The 21,670-nt window shown below is 41.3% G+C and overlaps 1 protein-coding gene and 3 non-coding genes across 4 annotated transcripts; all 4 read right to left on the reverse strand.

Annotated features, from left to right (window-relative positions):
* Positions 1-13,816: 13,816 nt before the first annotated feature.
* alg5 (ALG5 dolichyl-phosphate beta-glucosyltransferase) lies at positions 13,817-18,120 on the reverse strand. The gene is made up of 10 exons (XM_075487112.1): positions 17,787-18,120; positions 17,161-17,329; positions 16,844-16,890; positions 16,498-16,566; positions 16,271-16,363; positions 16,056-16,169; positions 15,897-15,956; positions 15,657-15,808; positions 14,634-14,719; positions 13,817-14,402 (listed from the first exon to the last, which is right to left on the reverse strand). The coding sequence occupies exons 1-10, from the start codon at positions 17,847-17,849 to the stop codon at positions 14,287-14,289; spliced, it is 969 nt and encodes a 322-aa protein (XP_075343227.1). The 5' UTR covers positions 17,850-18,120; the 3' UTR covers positions 13,817-14,286.
* A 2,027-nt stretch (positions 18,121-20,147) lies between these two features.
* trnam-cau (transfer RNA methionine (anticodon CAU)) lies at positions 20,148-20,220 on the reverse strand. The gene has a single exon. It is a non-coding gene; the product is annotated as a tRNA-Met (tRNA).
* Positions 20,221-20,791: 571 nt separating this feature from the next.
* trnam-cau (transfer RNA methionine (anticodon CAU)) lies at positions 20,792-20,864 on the reverse strand. The gene has a single exon. It is a non-coding gene; the product is annotated as a tRNA-Met (tRNA).
* A 552-nt stretch (positions 20,865-21,416) lies between these two features.
* On the reverse strand, positions 21,417-21,489 carry trnai-uau (transfer RNA isoleucine (anticodon UAU)). The gene has a single exon. It is a non-coding gene; the product is annotated as a tRNA-Ile (tRNA).
* Positions 21,490-21,670: the final 181 nt, after the last annotated feature.

The raw sequence follows: 21,670 nt of genomic DNA on the forward strand, positions 1-21,670 counted from the left end.
CGCGTGTATCTGATAGTATGTGTGTGTATATTGTGTCTGCGAGGATGTGTTCACGTTGAAGTGTAAAGAAAACGTTGATACTGTTTCGCCTCCAACTGGTTATTTCACAATTAAAGCACAACTAAGGCACTGGTTTTAAAGCGAGGAGGAGAAAACTGCTGCTACTACTCACCACATCAGCATCTAGCCCACATCATATGGTACCTTTTTTGTATGCAAGTTTTTTAGTCATTTAGAAAATAGAACTCTTGCATGAGATATAAATAAAAACATGAAGCGATGATTTGCACATCAGCGCTAAAGATTAGGCTACACATCTATTCAGTATTTCGTTGCTCATTTCAACAGTTCTGAACATATTAACATCACATGCTGTCTTTGCATTATCTCCGACAAGCCTACAAAATCTATTAAAAAAAAATATATATACTTGTGTATAACTATAGTCGACACAATGTCCTATCAAACTTGGAAAACAGATTGAATGTTTTTAAATGTAGCTCTGTCATTCATTTGAAAATTAGGGAACAAAGGGAAATGGTTTTCAGGAAGTAGCCTACATTGAAAGGCATTTGGAAAACCTATGATACACAGCCTAGTTTAGTGGTACAGAGCAGACAGGTCACATAAGGAAAATAAAAACAGCCAATTCTCTTTTGAAGAAGTGCATTTGTCAAGCTGATATTTGAGGCTGTTTAAACATTTGCAGCATTTATTTGACGCACAGTGGTCAACAAGTGACTGAATTCCCGTCTTTATTGTGAAGGTTCTGTCACAGTATCTTCCGCTGCTGCGGTCCACGGTGGGATTGACGCAGGTTTGAAGGCTCCACTCCTCCAGCAGCCACAGCCGAGCGCCACACAGCCCCGACGGCGTCAGCCTGGCTGGAACCGCAGCGCCTGTGCGCTAGATCCCTCCGCCTTCCCCCTCCTGGAACTTTCCCAGGATTTCAGGGATTTCAGATTCAGCGCTATAGCAGCAGCGAGGGGAAGCGTGCGCGCCACCTGAGCCGTGCATAGTCCCTCATTCATCAGGTTCCGTGAAGTTCGTGAAGGTGGGAATAGAAAACATTCCCACATGCCCTCCTGTCTCAGACTATGTTATTGACTTGTCAAAGGCATTTGTTATTATACATTCTACAAGGTAGCTGCTCACAATTGGGCTTGTTGCTCTCTTTAAGTTAAATGTTTGACCTCCCAATGCTAATATCCTAATATGCTCATAACAGTAGGCTGTTGTCATATGTCAAAATATCAAGTGCAGTTACAAGTGATAAACGCCTTTCTTTACATCTGTCAGCCGGTGCCCTGCAGCCAACTTTATACCCGTTCAATAGGCTATCATGATAACAGCAGAGGTAGTTTCATTAATGTTTATTAGGAAGCAATTTGCTTATTTTCTTTCATGCGTTTTCATGCACAAACACACGGCACCTGTGGTGTGAAGACAGGTAAAAGTGAACGTTTGTCTGATGGAGTCGCGCTCGGCCGCAGATAGCCTCCTACCCTTGGGGCGTGATATTGACCCCCCCCTTTAAAAAAACCATTGCTCGTTTAATTATGGATTGTTGGGAGCCATGCAGAGGTCTTTCTCATTGCGGATGGATACGAGCCTTTATTGGGAGTGCTGTGACTGGTCCAGTTAATGACGCAAGCCCGGCTGGCGACAGAGAGTCTACAAGTTTGACATTTTCACAGTTTACAGCAACTGCTGCGGGACGTAACGATACTCCCGACCCTAAGACAAACCGCGCTGGTGATCATGTCAAAAAGCGTGTTCCCCCCCAAGGTAAATTATCAAAATATAATATGCTGGCGGTGTGCCATAAATAAGGTGGTTTGTCAAAGCCAGCGAGTCTCCTGAGGGACCCCTGAGACAGACTGCGCGAGGTGTCTCCTGGTGAAACATTTCTGAGGAGATTTCCGCGAATAGGTTTATTTTGTGGGTTTTATTATTGTCCCCTCCTACCTGCAGAAGACCTGGAGGGAAAAATAACTCAGACAGGGTTGCCTCAAATTATTGATTACTCTTTATTCCATAGCTCATTTCTTTGCTGTCACACCGGTTTCTCGCATTAATTCGCTGGGATCCAAACATTGCTGACATAGCTGTCCCCATCAGAGTTTAAAAAGTCACATTTTGACAATAGAGCCAATTCCGGTGGCAGGAAGTTAGAAATGTGCAGATCACGATTCACCGTCTCTGTGTCTTGTCTGACAGACAGACAGGCAGGCAGGCAGGCACAAACAGGATGCGCTCCCCGGGGCTCTGCGAGGCCCCAGAGACATGCGCAGCAGCGCGACTCAGACCTCAGGCTTGCATAATAAAACAGCACTATTAAAGTTAATTTCCTTAGACCACAAAAACGCCTCCTGGGCTTTTTCCAAAACGTCCATGTGAGGATTGGGAAACAAAACAGAGGGATGACTATTGTGATGAAGAAAATAATTCAGGGTTTTTAAGTTTCTTTAATGGAAAAAAAAATCATGTGGTACTGCCTCATTTGCCCAATGACATTTAGCATTTCTGATCCCATGTAATTTTATTTGATGATTAAGTTGTTCACTTTAATTCATACTTAAGAAATCCTAAATTAGGTTAGATTGTGTAGATTTGTTGTAATGAGATCAGTCACCATTAGTCATGCACCGTCACACTGTGGACAGCGAGGGTTCGATGGCGCATTTAGTAAACGCTGCGGCAGATCAAACGTCCGTCTAAGTGAGGTTTTGTATGGTTGTTCAAGGAAGCTTATGGGATCAAATAAGGGTCAGAAAGATTTTTGCACTTGTACAATGATGTTCACATGTGTAACAAAGTTTTGAAGTTGTAAAAATAGTGTGTGCATGTGTAACAAAGTTTTGGAGTTCTAAATCAGTCAATCAGCATGTTGCTTACTGACTTGGCAATCAACCCAGTGTAACCAACCCAAGCTGTAGGATAATAAGCTCTGCAACCAGCCATCCAACCATCCAATCAAGGAGCAGCAATTTCTGCTGGCCGGCATCTGAGCGCCAACGACACTCAGCGGGCGCACGTTGGAACTGATGGAGGAAAAACAGGATGGCGTCCAACGCTCGTGATCAGTTAATTAAGTTCATTAAAAGTATCGGCAATTTGACGATATAGCGAAATTAAAAGTTTCTGGATGTCGTCATATAAGCGGGAATGTGAAATGACAGGCGTCGTTGCCAAAACTTGATTGCTGCCAGAAATTGATTTCCTGCATGTTTTCGATGTTTCCCTCCTCCAGCACACCTGATTCAAACGATCAACTCGTCATCGAGCCCTGCGGTGGCCTGATAAGGAGCCATTCATTTGAGTTAGGTGTGTTGGGGCAGGGAACATAAAAACATGCAGGGCAGTGGGCCCGAGGGCCGGAATTGAGAAACACTGTAGTTTATGTGGCTCAACGACTGCTTTCATCAGGCTCAAACAGCCAGTATGCCAGAGCAAATATCGATGGTGTATATATGTGAGACCAGGGGCGAGGCTAGGGTATTTTTAGTGGTGCCAAGGCACCACCGTGAGATAGCTCGGCACCTCCTGGCTCAGCACATTTATTTTCTAGCATTTGTTTTGGTTTTAACTCTTTACTCCCAAAATAAATGTTGAGTTATCTTCAATATTTGTCCCAGGCTCTCTGTTATCCCTGTCAAGCCACAGTCTTTTGAAATAAAGAGGTCAAAAGTGTTCTTGCTCTCGGTGGAAGAGGTTGCATTTCTCTCTGCTCCTCCCTCCCTGTTTTTATGCCCTGCTCAGCGTGTCTGTGTGTGTGTCTTTTGGAGCATCTTTTTACATATCAGACGAATTCAAGTAAGATGGATTTGGTCAGCCGGTCTCTCAACGCTATTGATCAAATTTTCTCAAACGCAAAGTTGGGGAAAGGAGAACCCTCATGCCCCGACGGGACATTCTTCGCTGGATATTCGATGGACGCCTGGGGGAAGTGGCGTATCGTGTGTTTAGCGTTGCTGGCTGTCGAGGACGCGGAAGACGTCTACATATTCGGATTTATGATACTCGGGTTCCTGCTGTTTGGAGTTGGAGGATACCTGGTATTTTGTGAAATTAAGAAAACGTGGAAGGCGTTCGATGGGGTCACAAGAGCAATCAACGCTCAGACTGAGATGCTACGTGAGCAGAATCGGAAGCTGGATGCGATCCTTGCGCAGGTTCGCAGGCTGGCTGAGATTCCTGGACTCAGAAGAGAAATGGATTAACCTGGGAGAATGGTTGATTGATCACTTGGACCTCTTCACTGTCCCATTGCTTAAAGATGTTGTTATGTGTATGTGTTGCTTTTTCTGTGCTGAGGTTTTTTTGTGATCTCAAACTGTATCCTGATAAAGGGTAAAGTGTGAAGTATGACTTTTTTTCCCCTCACCCAACGTGGTCCCCTTTCTTTCTCTTCAATGAGCTGCGGGCCCCCTTTCTCCTGGCAGCGCACCAGGCGTGCGCATGGCCATGGTCACCTGTCTCCCCTGTCTGTTTTCCATGTTTGTCTGTCCGGATGGGTGTACTGGAACTGTAATTTCGTTATGCTGTAAGGTGTAATGACAAATAAATTCAATTCAATTAAAAAAATTGAATGTTGTAGGGGAAAACACTACTCAAAGCAAAACTAATACGGCTCCAAAATTTATAAATGTACTAGTTCGCCTCAATTAGTGAGAAATAATGTGCCTCTGTGAGCACTGGGGGCTGGGCACCCCTAAAGACCAGATCCTAAAATCGCCCCTGTGTGAGACGATAACGCATATTTTAACAGATTTCGTGGTCATGCACGTTGGCTGTTTAGAATGTAATCAAGCGTTATTTATGCCATCAGATGACGATCGTGCATGGACTATAATGATCAAATTATGTTGTTTTTATCTGTGTTTATGTGTTTGATTACCTACTGTATGTCCATTGTCGTAGTTGGATAGATGGTGATTTATATGTGGCTTATATTTAGGCTTATAAAGACATTTGGATACTGGATATTTCTTTTTGGTCTCAAAATGACCTTTTATCACTCAGCAGAGTTATATTTACAATATTTGACCGTTATATCCCCACCTAACAGCGTACCTTTTGTGATGGATACTCCCACAGGAGTCTATTTGGTGTTGCTGATGTTTAGGTTTTATGATAGAGACATCTGTCTATTTTTGGAGTTCATAATTTGCACAGAATGTATAATACACTCGCTTATGATCGGGCGTGTTCAGGATGGCATGGCCGTAAGCGAGAGAAGGGATCACAAATGAGCTTTTTATAGATGCAGAAACGACATCTGTTTCTGTGTTCTGACCTCTGAAATGTAATGTTGCCGTTTAAAAAAAAGACGCAGTTTACGATGATTTCACCTAATTGAGCAGCCTCGGTCTCTCTGTGTGAAGATGAACACAAAGCTGGGAACAGAATCTGAGAGTCTCATTTTCAGCTGCAGAGGACACACACATCGGAGAATAAAATGTGCTGGATCAACATCAGCCTCTCAAACCAATAATGTAGAAAACTCGAAGAAACATGGTTCCAGCAGCTATATATTACATATTTGTCACGGTGACTTTTGCTTACGGCCATCCCACCCTGAACACGATGATTCAAAAGAGGACGGATGTGTGGAGACAATAAACATCTTAATTGGATGCACTGGATTACCTGAACACGATGAAGACCCTAAAAAGCGTGAACATATAAAGGTTCCCTAAGCGCTGTATCGTATATATTTCAAGTATATTTGCTGGTGTTGCTTTTGACACACTTCTTATGACTTTTTATTCAGGTTCAATTACAGGAAAAATAATGAGGGAACATGGAAGAAACATGTGTTCAGTGAACTTTTAGAATGACTAGTATCACAAGAGTTGTTGAAGTCATATGTTTTGACTCACTTGTGTGAATGTGTTGTACATTTTAAATGTGTTATAAATATCTTGATACACAGCTCCCTGTCACATATTTTCAGTCCCGATATGCTGTCTCTTCTGTATAATCTCGTGTTCTCTTGCATCACAACTGGCACTTAAATGCCCGACTGACTGGCTTCCAGTCAGTCACAGAATAGATTTTAAAAGCCTGCTGCTGGTTTACAAATCCCAGAACGGTTTAGGCCCAAAATACATCTGTGATATGTTCAGAGAATATAAACCTAGCAGAGCTCTTAGATCCAAGGACTCAAGTCAGCTGGTCCAGTCCAGAGTCCAGACTAAATGTCCAAGCAACAATCTGAGGTTCTGCAACGGGACTTTATTGGATTATTAAACGCAGTGAGCTTGATGAATGCAGCTGTATTCATCAGTGGACCTGCACCACCCGTCAGAGGAGGAGAGGAAAGATTCAGCAGGTTGTTGGCTCTGAATAAATGGCTTTTATCGGCATGTGCCCACCACTCAGTGCATTTTATGAATAATTTTAACATTTTTTGGGAACGCAGGCATCTTTTTAAGGCAAATGGATTTAATTTGAACAAGACAGGGGTGAAACTGTTCACCTCCAACTTATTTTACTTCCTACGTCATCCATCTGTGCTCGGTGCCAAGACTGAGATAAACCAGGAGTTATCTCATAGAAAGGAACCAGCCCCGCCCCCTCCTGTCCCTCCACGCCGCCATCATGTTCTGTCTCCGCAGTCTGATGGGTGATGTGTGGAGGGTCCGGGCTGTGAGGATTATGGCAGTTGTGACTTTTCCCAGGACAAGCTGGGACCCTGTTTATTAGAAGGTTTTAAAATGTCTGTACTTTTAGGTGACAGAAGGAGAAATGTTGCCCAGTCAGAACACAGAGAGTTGCACTCTAAAAGATCTTTAAATAAAGTAAACATACCCTGTGTGCCACAGACTGCTCCCAAACACGAGGGGGCAAATAATACCTCTAAAACAATCAAGTTGGCTTTATTAAATGTTAGATCTTTAGCTGGGAAAACATTTTTAATTAATGATTTTATCACTGAGCACACCCTGGATTTCATGTTTTTAACTGAAACTTGGTTAGACCAAAATAACAGTGCTGCTGTTCTCATTGAGTCGACCCCTCCTGGTTCCAGCTTTATCAGCGAGGCCAGAGTGAGCAGGAGAGGAGGAGGGGGGGGCAGTCTTATTTAATGAATCATTTCAATGGAAGCAGTTATCTCCTGGAAGTTTTCAGTCCTTTGAATATGTGGCTGTACAGCTGAAGGCCTCATCCAGAGTCCTGTTTCTGGATGTTTACAGGCCCCCCAAATACTGTGCAGACTTTTTTGATGACCTCAATGAACTGCTCTCTATGATCTGTGTTGATTTTGACTGTAATTATTTTTGGTGATTTTAACATTCATGTGGACAACCCTCAGGACAAAGGGACTAAAGACCTGAGTAACACTCTGGACAACTTTGGGCTGACTCAGCATGAAACAGAGGCCACGCACAATAGGGGCCACACCCGAGACTTACTGATCTCTAAGGGTCTGAGCATTTCAAAGGTTACTGTGTCTGGTGTGGGCCTGTCTGATCATTCCTGTGTTTTCTTTGAGAGTACGATTTCACTGCACACAAATGTCTCAACAGCAGTGATCTCAAAACGGTGTAGAACTGAAAACAGTAGTGAGATCTTTAACCAGGTCTTCTCTTTAACACCTGCCCTGTCCGGGGCTTCAGTCAATGAGCTTGTCAGTAGTTTTAATGCTAAAATGTTAAATGTTATGGATGCTATTGCTCCCATTAAGGTGAAGGTTATCTCTGGAAGGAAGAAGTCTCCATGGCGAAATTCCACACCGGTGAAAAATGGGAAAAGAGAGTGTCGGAAAGCTGAGCGCAGATGGAGAAAAACAAATCTCCAGGTTCATTAGAACATCTATAAAGAGAAACTTCACTCTAATAATTTACAACTGAGGAATGCAAGAAAGTCCTACTTCTCTGACATCATCACCAAAAACAGTCCTAATGCTCGGGCCTTATTGGCTACAGTTGACAGGCTAACAGACCCTCCTGTGTTAGTGGCAACCGAACTTCATTCCACCATGGCCTGCAATGACTTTGCCAAATTCTTCACAGACAAAATCCAAAATATTAGACAAGCAGTTGGTACATCAGCAGCAGGTTCAGCATATGAACCGTCTCCACCGAAAACTGGTTTAAACACCATGACACAGTTCCAACCAATTAACAGCAAAGACCTGGAGGACATCTTACGTCAGCTGAACTCCTCCTCTTGCTGTTTAGACATCCTGCCAACAGCTTTTTTCAAAAGGGTCCCAAAGATTTTGGAGTCAGACCTGTTACTGATCGTGAACTCGTCTTTAAAGGGATAGTTCGCCTCTTTTGACATGAAGCTGTATGACATCCCATATTAGCAATATCATTTATGAACATCTTCTTACCCCCTGCTGCGTCTTGTGAGCAGAGTTCCAGCTGAGTTTTGGAGTTGACGAAGGTAGTCCGGCTAGTTGGCTGGGGACACAAAAATAAAGCGTCTTGCTTCTCAAAACAATATGCTTTCAAAAGAGTAATACATTTGCATCACAAAATCGTTGTCCAGGAAAAAGTCAGACCTCACATCGCTTGGCGCTATTTTTGCCTCCCTTGATACCAATGCATCCAATGTAAACTGTGCAGACCGAAGAGCAGACCGAGCAGTAAACACTGTAACATGTGCGGGTATCACTAGGTGGCTGGACCTCTGGATTGAAGCAGCAAACATTCAGTGTAAGAATTTAAAAAAACCTACTTTATTTGATTCACAGCTGCTAGTGTTTAGACCTCGACAACCCAACTACATTTTTTTTATGGCAAACTTGCGACTAGTTAACTTTATAAAGAAGGCGTAATCGCTTGTTTGCTATGGGTCGGGTCGGGTCGGGACAACATTGTATTCAAAATATAAAATATTTTTATAGGACTTTTTAATGTGTGATTTTATAAAGGTGCACGTGATGCCAACCTTTCGTGAATTTCGCCAGCCGTCTTCTTTCGGTTGAGTTAATCTAACGCGTTGCGGTGTGCACGGAGGGGAGGGGCTGTGTGTGTGTGTGTGTGTGTGTGTGTGTGTGTGTGTGTGTGTGTGTGTGTGTGTGTGTGTGTGTGTGTGTGTGTGTGTGTGTGTGTGTGTGTGTGTGTGTGAGTAGGCTATGCGAGAGAGACGCGTGACTGACAGAGAGACGGAGGGAGAGCAGGGAAAGGAAATGCAGCCTAACGAATACGAGTATTTTTTAAAATAGCGTTAAAAAATAATAATAACGAAACACAATATTAGTCTGTGTGGGAAACACTGAATATTTAAGACCCATGCTATCTGAATTTAAGACAATTTAATACTTTTTAAGGTCTTATTTTCAGGAAAATTGATTTACGACTTTTTAAGACTTTTCATGGACCTGCGGCCACCCTGACTATCCCAGTAAATGACTCTGTAGCTCCTTTGCATGAATATTTGAATATTTGCATTTGAATATTCATGAAGCTGAACCCCACGCTGCCTACTGATGTGTGAATGTATGAATGTGTGTAGCCTGTATGGACCGTATGAGCTAATAGGTAAATGTGGCATTTAGTATGAAAACGCTCAGCTACACTGGAAAAGTGCTTTATAAGTACCGTCTATTTACCATCTCCGATTGGAGTACGATGGGTTTGAATGAAAAGGAATTCAGAATAATAACTGATCACAGGATATTTTAATCATGAATTGCATAAAACTAAAGACACACTGGATCCATGAATGCTTTCACTATAACTAACAAACTCAAACTCCAGTCCACTTCCTGGCAATAATCCCCCTTTCAGGTGGTTTTCCAGCTGCCAGTGAAGCTGCTGTTGGTAAAATCTGGATCCGTCCAGCATAAATGTGATTGGAATCATCCACTTCCTGTTTGTCAGTGCTGCTGTTTGAATGGATGGATGGGAAATCTGAAATCTGCTGCTGGGGCGATATTTTCAGTGCCCCAAGACCATAAAATTCTGCGACACTGATTGGCCAAATATTTATTAATTTGCCCTGTACACGATAGGCTGTTTGGCTGCACGGCTGGGGCGCTCTGACCAGCGCCCCATGACAGAAACGATACGAGACCGTCTGTGGAAATTCACTGGTGAATGAATGTCAGTTGGTGGGAAATGTAGTTCACATCATTCATATTGCATGTAGGCACACTCTAATGTGTAAACCGACATTTTTAACTGAATTTGTAAACATATTTTTTACATTTCCCCTCTTATCAGGGAGGGCGTTTTATCGCAGCTTAAATTTCTTATCATTACTCAGTGAAGATAGATAGATAGATTTTTCAAGTTTCAAACCTGCACAGAAACTAGTAAAAACATTTAAGGATGAAACTACTCGTAAAAATTGTTGTACTTTGTCAGTTTGAATTTTTTACCGAAAGCATTGTTGTCCCGTTGTGTCTGAAATGGAGTGAAATGAAGGCAACCAGCTGCAGTCTGCAGATTCAATCTTTATACTGTGAGCCAGAGCCGTACATAAAGATAAACTTTAAACTCTAAACTCTATAAACTCTATACACGGCTCTGCTGTGAGCAGGGTGTTTCTGCCCTCTAGTGGCCAAAAATGATATCTACCGAAAAGGCAAGGCAAGGCAATTTTATTTATAGAGCACAATTCATACACAAGGCAATTCAAAGTGCTTCACAGCTACACAAGAAGGCAATAAAATCATTTAAAAGAAATAAATAATAATACAAAAAATTAAAAAAAAAAAAAAAAAAAAACATTAAAAATAATTAATTTAATTTAAAAGTGAAGAGTGCAGATAAAATACTTTCAGGTGTCATTTGCACAGCTAAATAGAACTGTTTTCAGCTTGTCTCACATCTTCTGGAAGATTAAAGCTAAAGATATTACAAATGACTGACACCTCCGGTGGCATCTTTCAAAATAAAATATGAACAGACGTAATATAAAGCTATTTGATATGATAACAGCCTAGACTTGTCTTATTTACGACTGACTGAATGTAAATAAATACTATGTTAACTCTACAAATGTTTTGCTCGTATTAAACTCCCTGTTGTTTCTGTTTTGTTCTCTGATGTTTGCAACAAATAGGTGTAATTAAACTGAAGTTCAATGGCAGACACAGGATTTAAGAAAGTGTTTGCTCAGGCTGTTGGAGGTGTCAGCTGTCAAAGCTTGTGACTGAAACATTTTCATGCTTAACTCTCAAAGTAAAGAGCGAAAATCTCTCAGACCAGATAGTTCAGGATGCTAGAAAGAAGCTTGGTGTTGCAGAGTTTTCAGGTTCAAATTTTCACAATTTGATCGTCGTAGGACAAGCGCATCATGCACTGAGCCTGGGTTGCCAATGTACACATCCAGAAAGGTTCCCTTCGGATCACACACAGCCTGCATTATGATGGAGGGGAAAAGCTTTCTGTTAATGTAGCCTTTTTTTGTGGGTCTGCAGGAGGAACAATTGTGATGTGACATCCATCGATGGCACCAACAGCACGGCGGAACCCCTCATGGCCAGTAAGGCGTGCAAATCCTGCACCCAGCTCTTCTGGTTTTGGAAAATGAATCTATCTGTGGAGGATGGTCATCATTTCCTCCACAACATTGTGGACAATCCGGCAGACAGTGGCAGTTGCCATAGCAAAAAGGTCTGCAGTCACCCTGTAGGAGGCCCCACAGGCAAGCTAGTAAATGGTGACCAGGACCTCAATCTCATGGCTCCATCCATGCAATTTTTTCCGGGGCAACAATTGGATCAACATGGTAACGCTGGTCCTAGAGATTCTGAAAGCTGGTTTTAAGTCAGCTCCAGAAAAAAAAAAACAGGTCCAGGGCTGGCACATTAGTGTTCAGAACTCTGTGAAGGGTCTTGCTCCTGTTGTCTTATCACACTGCATTTCTGTACGGTGTGGTAAGACAGATTTTGTATAATTTTGTACAGTAACCTAAAAAGTTTAACTAAACCTGAATATTTTTTTCTGCTGGCTGATGAGAGACGTGTATTCATGTTTGTGAATTAAATAATTTCATTTAAATGTTGTGCTTGTTCATTATTAAATCACAGTGATTGTATTGAAGGTATTTTTCCGTTTAAATCCATCTAAAGCTGGACTGATTATCCAGAGATGTCAAAGTATTCAAAGAGTACTCGATTTCTACTGTTTGTATAGTTCTTAAATACTGAAAAAAGAGACGTTGGGGACGTACCAAAGTTAACAGGTATGCCATTAGCCTGCTCCTCCTCCGCATCCTGGCTCTTCGCTCCCGTATCTCCCTCCTCAGCCTCACCGCTTCCTCTTCAGCTTTGAAATAAAGAACTCCAGCAGCAGCTGCAACCACAGCTCGGTCCATTTTCAATATTTTATACAAGTTTTGATTTTTCTTTACTGTTGAAAACACACACGGGCATCGAGCAGAGTGGCAGCGATGAACAGAAAAATAAAAAAACTTTTTGGCGACAACGTCAAAGTCTTTGACGTCATCAAGTACGCTTCTGTTGCAAATGCACAATGAGCGTACTTGTGTACTCAGAAGTCCATACTTGTAAGCACACGAGTACGTACTTGGTATTGAGAAACGGCCAGGGTCAAAATTCGTACTTGTAACTTGAGTTTTGTAAACTTGTAACTTCACTTGTAAATTTGTGTCTGTCAGATTTAGTTTTCCACATGCACAAAATATTCCCACGGATACAAACATGTTTAACTATTTTTAGAAACTCCAAAACGTTGTTACACAGGATGTGTAACATCATTGTACAAGTGCTAATTCTTTCTGACCCTTATTTGATCCCATAGAGGCTTATCAACAGAAAATCTGAATGCAAATTCCCAAACGTTATCAAAAGTGAGAGGATTTCTCTACATCCTAATTTTAAGCTCCATAAGATATTGCTTATTGTTCTTTGATTGCTTTTAACTGCGTTTTAATTTTTATTCTATTTTTTTCTCTTTAAATTGCTTGTTTTTATGCTGCTTTATGCGGTTCTTTTAAATGCCTTATCTTTATGTAAAGCACATGGAGCTGCCTGTGGTATGAAATGCGCTGTATAAATAAAGATGCCTTGCCTATTGCACAAAAAACCCTGAAATAAAACTAGCACAGAACAGACGTTTAAACTCCTCTCCACTACAATTTGTCTGATTTTAGATATCCTGTATGAGTTTATTACCTGCACCTGAGAGTTGTGTCCTTTCGGCTCAGTTCCTCGGTACATGAATCGTGTCTTTCCCAGAAGAATGCGGAAAAAAAAAAAAAAACGTAATCACGCGTTTGCCTTTGTTGCTCTTTGTGTTTTCCTGTTTGTTACTTGTGGTTTGTGCACATGCTGTCATCACTTTCTAGTTAGTACCTTATTCTCTCCATTTTCCTCTCACTAAGCACTTTGTAGCGTCTGTTTTGAAAGGTTTTATCTAAAGCTTGTTCTTGATTGCAATACTTTTAGCTCTTTACAGACTACTCTGAGAATAACAATGAAAACCACGACAATATCCAAAAGCTCAAAATGACATCAAATTAGCTGCTTTGTCTGAACACTGGACTAAAGAGACAAAAGCAGCTCATTCCAGCGACTCAAGTTATGAAATCATATGTTCATATTTGCCATTTCAACTGAAATGGTTAGGAGTGGAAATACAGACAAGAACTTTTTAAATCAGGGATGTCCAAAGTCGGTCCTCGAGGGCCGCTCTCCTGCAGGTTTGAGATGTTTCCCTACTTCAACCAGTGGTGTCAAAGGTACACACATTTGTTACTTAAGTAGAAGTATAGATATGTAAATGATTATTCAATATATCACAATAATTTCTCCAAAACCGTCAGCGTGTACACATAATTTAGAGCCACTGCATCTCCGGTTGGTAAATAAATATCAATGATCAAATCAAGTTATTTACTTTTTATTTCTTTTTGTTTCAAGGCATTCAGCCCATCAACCCACAGTCACGTTTTCTTCTCAATAAAATCCCCTCCCGGTGAAAACCAAACATAACAATCATTCAGGTCCTCCACATTTCACTACAAGTATTTCTCCTTTACAGCTGATTGGACACAAAATAAACAATGAGTAACTCGGCATATGGATCAGTCATACAGACGTTCTGTATGGTGTGGCATCACAAAAGCATGTGTAACAGTGGCCATAATGTGCCAACATCCACATAAAAAGGCAGGACCATGAGGAACTGTGTCAGTATCTCTCTGACATCAATGTCTGGAAAAGAAAAGGATTGATACTTTGCTCTTTTCTCATGATTACAGCGAAAGATGGACACAGTTGTACTCCCACCTCATTGAAAGGCTCCATGGCCCTATCATAGGTTGCCTCTATGAGTCAAGGTCTTGTCTGATTGGCTAATCAGTCTTATTTAGTGGCTGCAGTTTCCAGGCTCCAGTGATGTAGCGCAGGCGAATGAAAATCAGGTCCATTCCCATCTGTAGCCAGCTCCAAAATGGGACCAGCTTGGACCCTGGCAGAGCCAAACCATAAGAACTTAATTTTAAAATGAAACCTTCATAAGACAACAATGGAAATATGCCAGTTTGCTACATTTACAGCTGATGGCAGGACAGCAAAGGTTTTATAAACAGCAGTGCTAGGAAGACTTAGGTTAGTAGCAGAAATATGATTCTAAAGAGGATCTTTAAACACACCAATGAAAGATATTCATACAGTGGCACATAGTCCATGAAAAACCTACCTTCTATTTCAGTCCAGTTGACCGCCACCTCTGCTATGGGGATTTTAAAACACTGGGCAATGTACAGTAGCTCCACATCAAAGGCCCTGAGGGAGGAAAGACAAGCGCATAGCGGATGTAGCTTTGTTAAAATTCAGACTTTATTTCAGCTAAAACGCACAGTCGTCTAATTACCGGTGCAGAGGGTGGAACTACAGTATATTTTTTCATACCTATGCTGCATTCATTGTACCTCAGAAATGGAGCTGAGAATCAAGCTGAGAACATTTTCCTCCATGTGTTCTACGCACAAAGTGGGTGAAAGTTCATCAAGAAGTTTGAAGGATGTTTATATTTCATTTAGTCAGGTCGAAAATAGTTCATTCCAATTACACACTTGATCTAATCAACCATATATATTATTTTTTGCTCGTTTTTTCTGTTGGATTACATTTTCAACAATATGATAACTCCGGATAGGCACGTTATTGGCTTTAATACACTAAAATGTGTTTTAGTGCTACCACTGTACTCTGCAGTAGTCATGGGTATTTACTGGCTCCAGTTTTGTGTGGAAATACAACAGAATTCATTCATACTTTATTCATGTATACATATATACGCACACATCTGGGTGTACTTGCGAATTCTCACATAGGGTGCAGCAGTTGGGCTGCAAGAATGGGCATAACTCACCGTTTCTTCACAGCAACAACATGTTTACTCAACAAATTCTAACCTTGAGGCTCTGAAACTGACAGGAACAAGAATAAAAAGGGATCTAAATTCGTAGATTTCACCTGAGTGCATAAAAAGAGGAAGCTCGCTCTCATTCCACTGTGAATGGCTGACGTCTGCCGTTTAAAAATAATAAATTTCCCTCATTTTCGTGATGGCCATAAACTGTGGTCGTCAGCGTACAGCATGCAGTGTAATGTCAGATCTTTGTGTTCTCGTAGTAACAGCTTGTCCTTTGTGAAATAGTGGTATTGTAAAGCCTTCAGCCTATTTAAACATGTGGCGATAGGATTTAAAGTTCCTTACCATCGCTCTACATGGAGTGAGGAGAAGGTCTTGAGTGCAGCCTCACGTGTGAAAAGCTTGAAGCCACACTGCGTGTCTCCGATCCCCCTCACACAGAAGAACCACACCAGGAAGTGGAAGCCATACATAAGGAATGTACGAAACATCGATCGCTAAGGAGATCCATAAGTTACGTTATTATTAAAAATACACAGTTAATAATAATTGTGTTGTCAAGAAGACAAACATTTTTTTAATTACCTGAGCTACAGACTCTTTTTCTAGGTGAGCTCTGGAGCCACACGAAATGGCAAAGTTCTCCTACATGTAAGAGAGACATTTTTTAGGACATATCAATTGTAGTTCATTTATGCAAGCATGAGAAAGGGAACTAAAAAAAAAAGCAGAAAGAAAACACACCGGTCCCGGATTGAGTTCTTTAAGTCCAGCCTCCACTTTCTCAATGTCAGAAAACTTTGTGGCTCCGTCAGCGTCTGCCATTAGAATTAGCTTCCCTCTGGAGCTCAGAGTTCCCTTTAACAGCAACCAGGGAGACACAGATCATTTGTAAAATCCACACAAAGGTAACCACACTCTTGCTTCTGTGCTGCATTCAGACATTGTGCTTGTCTTACCATCCGCACGGCTCCTCCTTTGCCCCGGTTCTTGACCAGTGTTAGCACTCGCACTTTTTCTGCACTGTACTTTCTCATGTAGCGTAAAGCAACCTGGTAAGATATCACAATGCTATTCACTCACAAAACAAAATTGACTTTAAATAGCTTGGCTGAACAAGACTGATTTAGCCAAGTTACAATTTAGCAAAACGTATTTCGATAAAATAATATATAATAATCATTACCTCTGTGGTTTTGTCTTTGCTGCCATCATCAACCACAATGACCTCATAGGTGAAAGAAGGGTTTTTCTTCTGCAGGAAGGTATTTATAACAAGGATTTGTATCACAACAGGGCCCTTTTTACATATCAATGCTGCCATCTGGTGGTAATTGTGAAAAAAGTACTACTTCTAGCAAAAGGAGCCTAATAAAGTCTACTTTACATTTCAAAAGATGCTCATATCTACTCAAACAGCTAGTCTTTAAAGATCATTGGTAGAAGTAGTCTTAAATCTCTTTAAATTAGCTGGGCCTTTGAAAGTGAATTAAAATCCTGCATATGATTTCATTTAACAGGGTAGTACTTACCTGCCTGTTTTCCAAGTACTCAATAGATTCATCCAGCATCACAGGCACTGAAATGAAACACAGTATATATTATCACCTACAACCGACTGCAGGAGCACAGTGACATGACACACGAAAACGCAGGATTATGAGATTTAAACTACCAACTTGGATGACACGAGAATACTTTGCTAAACAACTGCTAGTGCACAATCGTGGGTTTTCAGTTTTGCAATTGGAAATGGAATAAAGAGGATGCTTCACCCCCCCTCTGGGTGTCCAAATCTTAATTATGTTACTGTGCAGAAACTCTGGACAGAGAAGCAGGCGTCACTAACTTCGGAGCTCCTCGTTGTAGGCTGGGATCACCACAGAGAGCTCCCTGGAGTGCGGATCATGCAGACTCGGGAACGGCTCCTTCTCTCCTGCGGCAGTAAGGAAGTATTTCTCCTTTTCGTGGCGTGTCAGGTTCACCATCCCCGCTGTTAAATGTGCTACGATGAGCACCTGAAAAGGAAGAAATATGAGAATAGAACACTTCTCACTCATGCAGGCAGGTCTTCTTTACTTTCTGACTTTAAAAAAAAATTAAATTTGGGTTCTAAATAGTATGTATAAATTTGTAAAAATGTTGTTTTTACATATGTAAAATGTTCTTTAAGCATTTTCAAGTCATTCGTTCATTTGAAACGCTCATTTGTGGTCTTAAATTCAACTATAAAATTACCCAAAAGAACAAAAACTATTCATGCAAGTTTACAATTTATCCAAGCCAACAGACTGCTTAAAAGTTAGAGAACGAAAGTCACACTGTCAACGTTAATGTCAATCAGTAGGTAGGTTTACTAGCAAGGATTTTCAACAGTTTTTAAGAAACACATTTCTCACTTTATCAACCTTTAGGAAAAACTGGCTATTACAAATTTCTGCCAACGCATTATCAAACAACTATTACATTACTCACCACAATAAAACCGAAAGCTGCTAAAGCGACGAGAGCTTGAACTATTTCACAGAGGAAATCCATTTTCCATCAAATTGTCCTGTGGCCACTGACAGCCCACCTGTCTAAGTGACTAGCTAAGAAGCTAGCTTGTTTCTTCTTTGTTTGGCCAGCACCTTTTGTAGCTGGTGCTCTGAGTTACAAATATATGCAAGGAAATACAAGTTAACGACAGTGTGTAGATTAAAAAGGGGCGCTTAATAGCCTCTATGTTTCCATTTTTCTGTGGGTAGCTCACTGAACTCCACTTCCAATCACAACTGCACACAGCTGCGACGCGGAAGTAACTGGCTGCTTCTCGACACATCATCAGTTTGAGGCAAGAGAGGACCAAGCAGCTCCTTGGGAGGCTTCAGCGACCCAAACACCGCCATCTAGTGGTTAGGAGTGGAAATACAGACAAGAACTTTTTAAATCAGGGATGTCCAAAGTCGGTCCTCGAGGGCCGCGTTTCCCTACTTCAACCAGTGGTGTCAAAAGTACACACATTTGTTACTTAAGTAGAAGTATAGATACTGCAGTTTAAAAAACACTCTGGTAAAAGTTGAAGTATCAACTTGACCTCTTTACTCAAGTAAAAGTGAAAAGGTATGTGCTCCAAAACCTACTTAAAGTATAAAGTAACCTTTAAATAAAAAAACCCACACACAAAAAGGTAGATGCCACTATATGAATTGCAAGCTTAATTTGAAAACTGATTAGTTCTACATATGGCCCAAGACAACAGTCATAAAACCATTACTGTCAAAGACAAAGTCACTCAAGGAGCATGTTCTTTCTCAAACTTTATTGGAATTCAATTACACGTGAGGTAGTATTCAAGAGGTAGGTCGTGAGGTATTCATGTTTGTCCCATAAAAAAAAACAACAAAAAAAGTCTTACTGCCTGAAAAATTCAAAGAAAAAAAGATATACACACGCACGTTCCCCCCTTTGTCATAGCTGACAGTCAAGACAAAAACTGAAACGAAAATGAGCTCTTTATCACTACATACAGAGCACCTAAAACGGTCTTAAAATGGCACGGAGTAGGAGAGTGCAACAATTTTTCATACACACTAAGATTATGTTATACGCTTCGCGCAGCTTCGCGTTTGCAGTTTGTAGAACACCTGCTTGCTTCTGACGAATGACGATTTCCTTGTGTGTCAGAACAAATTTGACGAATAGCCTAAGTGATGAGTGTTTGCGTTATATGATTCATCCAATTACACTCGTTCTCACTAGGTGTGGATGGCGCCACTGATCTGTATTGGATGGCGCAAAAAACTGAAGCCAAGAGTAACGAGGCTGTTTGTTTTGAAAATGTAAGGAATAGAAAGTACAGACTTGTGTGAAAATGTAATGAGTAGAAGTCAGAAGTAGGCAGAAAAATAAGTAATGGAGTAAAGTACAGATACCTAAAAAGTGTACTTAAGTACAGTAACGAAGTATTTGTACTTTGTTACTTGACACCTCTGACTTCAACACACCTGATTCAGATGAAATGGACCTCTTCAAAAGATTGTTAAGTTCTGCACAAGCCTGCTAATGATGCATTTATCTGAATCAGGTGTGTCGAAGCAGGGAAACATCTAAAACCTGCAGGACAGCGGCCCTCGAGGACCGACTTTGGGCATCCCTGTCTTGAATGATGAAAGGCTAACTATTAAGTGCATTCAACCAAAACCACTTATTAAATACTGAAAGGAAAATAATTCACAATTTATGTAGGTTTGCCGTTGCAGAAAAGCTCAAATGGGACTTCTTCTCAACAGACATTTTGCCATGTCATAGCATAAAAAGTACAGGTATGAGTTATTGCATTACAGAGGTTTCTCTTAGTCATTTTTCAGAAAATAACAACCTTCAAAGAAGTTTTCTTTAAGCTCCATTCATGTTTTTTTATGTTGTAGAAAAAACACTAAAAGTAATTATTTTTTAACCGTGTCCATTTTGAAAGAGCCGCAGTTGTACAAGGCAAAATCCAGCAAGGTGAGGGTATATGGAAAAATGAATCATCAGGCAAGCTCCAAGTTGTTTGAGATAGTCCGGAGGCTATCCAAGAACTATGCTAGAAAATGTGGCTGACTTGACAAATTTCAGTAGACTATAAAGGAAGCAGAAACTGAAAGACGACAAAGATCTGATTGCAAGGCATCTCTAAAAGAGAGATGGTTCAAAGCCCCATAATTTGCGTTTGACACCTTCCACACTTTGGAGTGAGTGAGCTTCCGAGTGGGCTTTCTGCAGCCCCAACAGAGAGCAATCGGAGCCACCTGTGCCCAGCAAGTTTCCAGCTGTAACTGAGGTGAAGTGCTATAAACAGCACATCAAAACACCTGCCCCGTGTGAGGTTCAAACTCACAACCTTCAGATTATGAGACTGACGTGCTGCCTACTGCGCCAACGAGGCCTGCAAAACATACACATCCATGTATATTCAGCCTACGCTCACTTTCCCACACCCATTCATTGGTCCTGCAGACTTTGCTAAAAGTATGTGATGACATGGCTTGTTGAGCACGTAGCTACTTGTTCAAAAGACCTGTTGTCTGGACTAGGTTAAACAATCAACTCACAAGTTTCTTTATCTGGCTTTCATTCTCATTTTGAAAGTTTATGGAAAGTTGCAAAAGAGGTATTTTCACGTGGCATAAACTTGACTGAATTGTCCCATGTCAGTCTATGTCAAGAGAAGGAGAGTCTGCAAAGGTGCTTTTGTCACACAGCGTATTGTATTATGTTAGCGTGATGAACTTCCTATCCTTTGTCATGGGTCTTGGCCAGGGTGCCACTTGCTTTTCAAAAAGAGAGATGGTTCTAATCCCCATAAATTTGCGTTTGACACCTTCCACACTTTGGAGTGACTGAGCTTCCGAGTGGGCTTTCTGAAGTCCCAACAGAGAGCAATCAGAGCCACCTGTGCCCAGCAAGTTTCCAGCTGTAACTGAGGTGAAGTGCTATAAACACCAGATCAAAACACCTGCCCCGTGTGAGGGTCGAACTCACAACCTTCAGATTATGAGACTGACGCGCTGCCTACTGCGCCAACGAGGCCTGAAAATTATAAACATGCATGTATTGTCAGCTTAGGCTCACTTTCACACACCCATTCATTGGTCCTGCAGACTTTGCTAAAGGTATGTGATGCCCACTTGCCCAGCTCACATGGATTGCATGGCAATCAAATAAGTGGATGGTAGGAAATAAGATCTTCTAATCTGTAGCCCCCTGTGACACCTATGGGGGGCGAGAACGGCAAAAGCGAAGAAAAATGTGTCTGACTTAACAAGTTTAAGTAGATAATAAAGGAAGCAGAAACTGAAAGGCCACAAATATCTGATTGCAAGGCATCTCTAAAAGAGAGATGGTTTGAATCCCCATAACTTGGGTTTGACACCAGGCGACAAAGATCTGATTGCAATGCTTTTCAAAAAGAGAGATGGTTCGAATGCCCATAACTTGTGTTTAACACCTTCCACCCTTTGGAGTGACTGAGCTTCCGAGTGGGCTTTCTGCAGCCCCAACAGAGCAATCGGAGCCACTAGTGCCCAGCAAGTTTCCAGCTGTAATTGAGGTGAAGTGCTATAAACACCAGATCAAAACACCTGCCCCGTGTGAGGGTCGAACTCACAACCTTCAGATTATAAGACTGACGCGCTGCCTAATGCGCCAACGAGGCCTGCAAAACATACACATCCATGTATATTCAGGCTACGCTCACTTTCCCACACCCATTCATTGGTCCTGCAAACTTTGCTAAAAGTATGTGATGACATGGCTTATTGAGCACGTAGCTACTTGTTCAAAAGACCTGTTGTCTGGACTAGAGGTTAAACAATCAACTCACAAGTTTCTTTATC

Source organism: Odontesthes bonariensis, chromosome 16 (assembly GCF_027942865.1).
Source record: "Odontesthes bonariensis isolate fOdoBon6 chromosome 16, fOdoBon6.hap1, whole genome shotgun sequence".
Classification (NCBI taxonomy): Eukaryota; Metazoa; Chordata; class Actinopteri; order Atheriniformes; family Atherinopsidae; genus Odontesthes; species Odontesthes bonariensis.

Bases quoted from the DNA above. Each gene is read 5' to 3' on its own strand.
- alg5 (XM_075487112.1), bottom strand. From the start codon at position 17,849: ATGGATTTCCTCTGTGAAATAGTTCAAGCTCTCGTCGCTTTAGCAGCT. The intron at 15,809-15,896 runs GTAATTAAAAAA...GGATCTCCTTAG, and splicing joins AAAAAGAGTCTGTAGCTCAG to CGATCGATGTTTCGTACATT. The intron at 14,720-15,656 runs GTAAGGAACTTT...TTCCTCCCTCAG, and splicing joins TCACTCCATGTAGAGCGATG to GGCCTTTGATGTGGAGCTAC.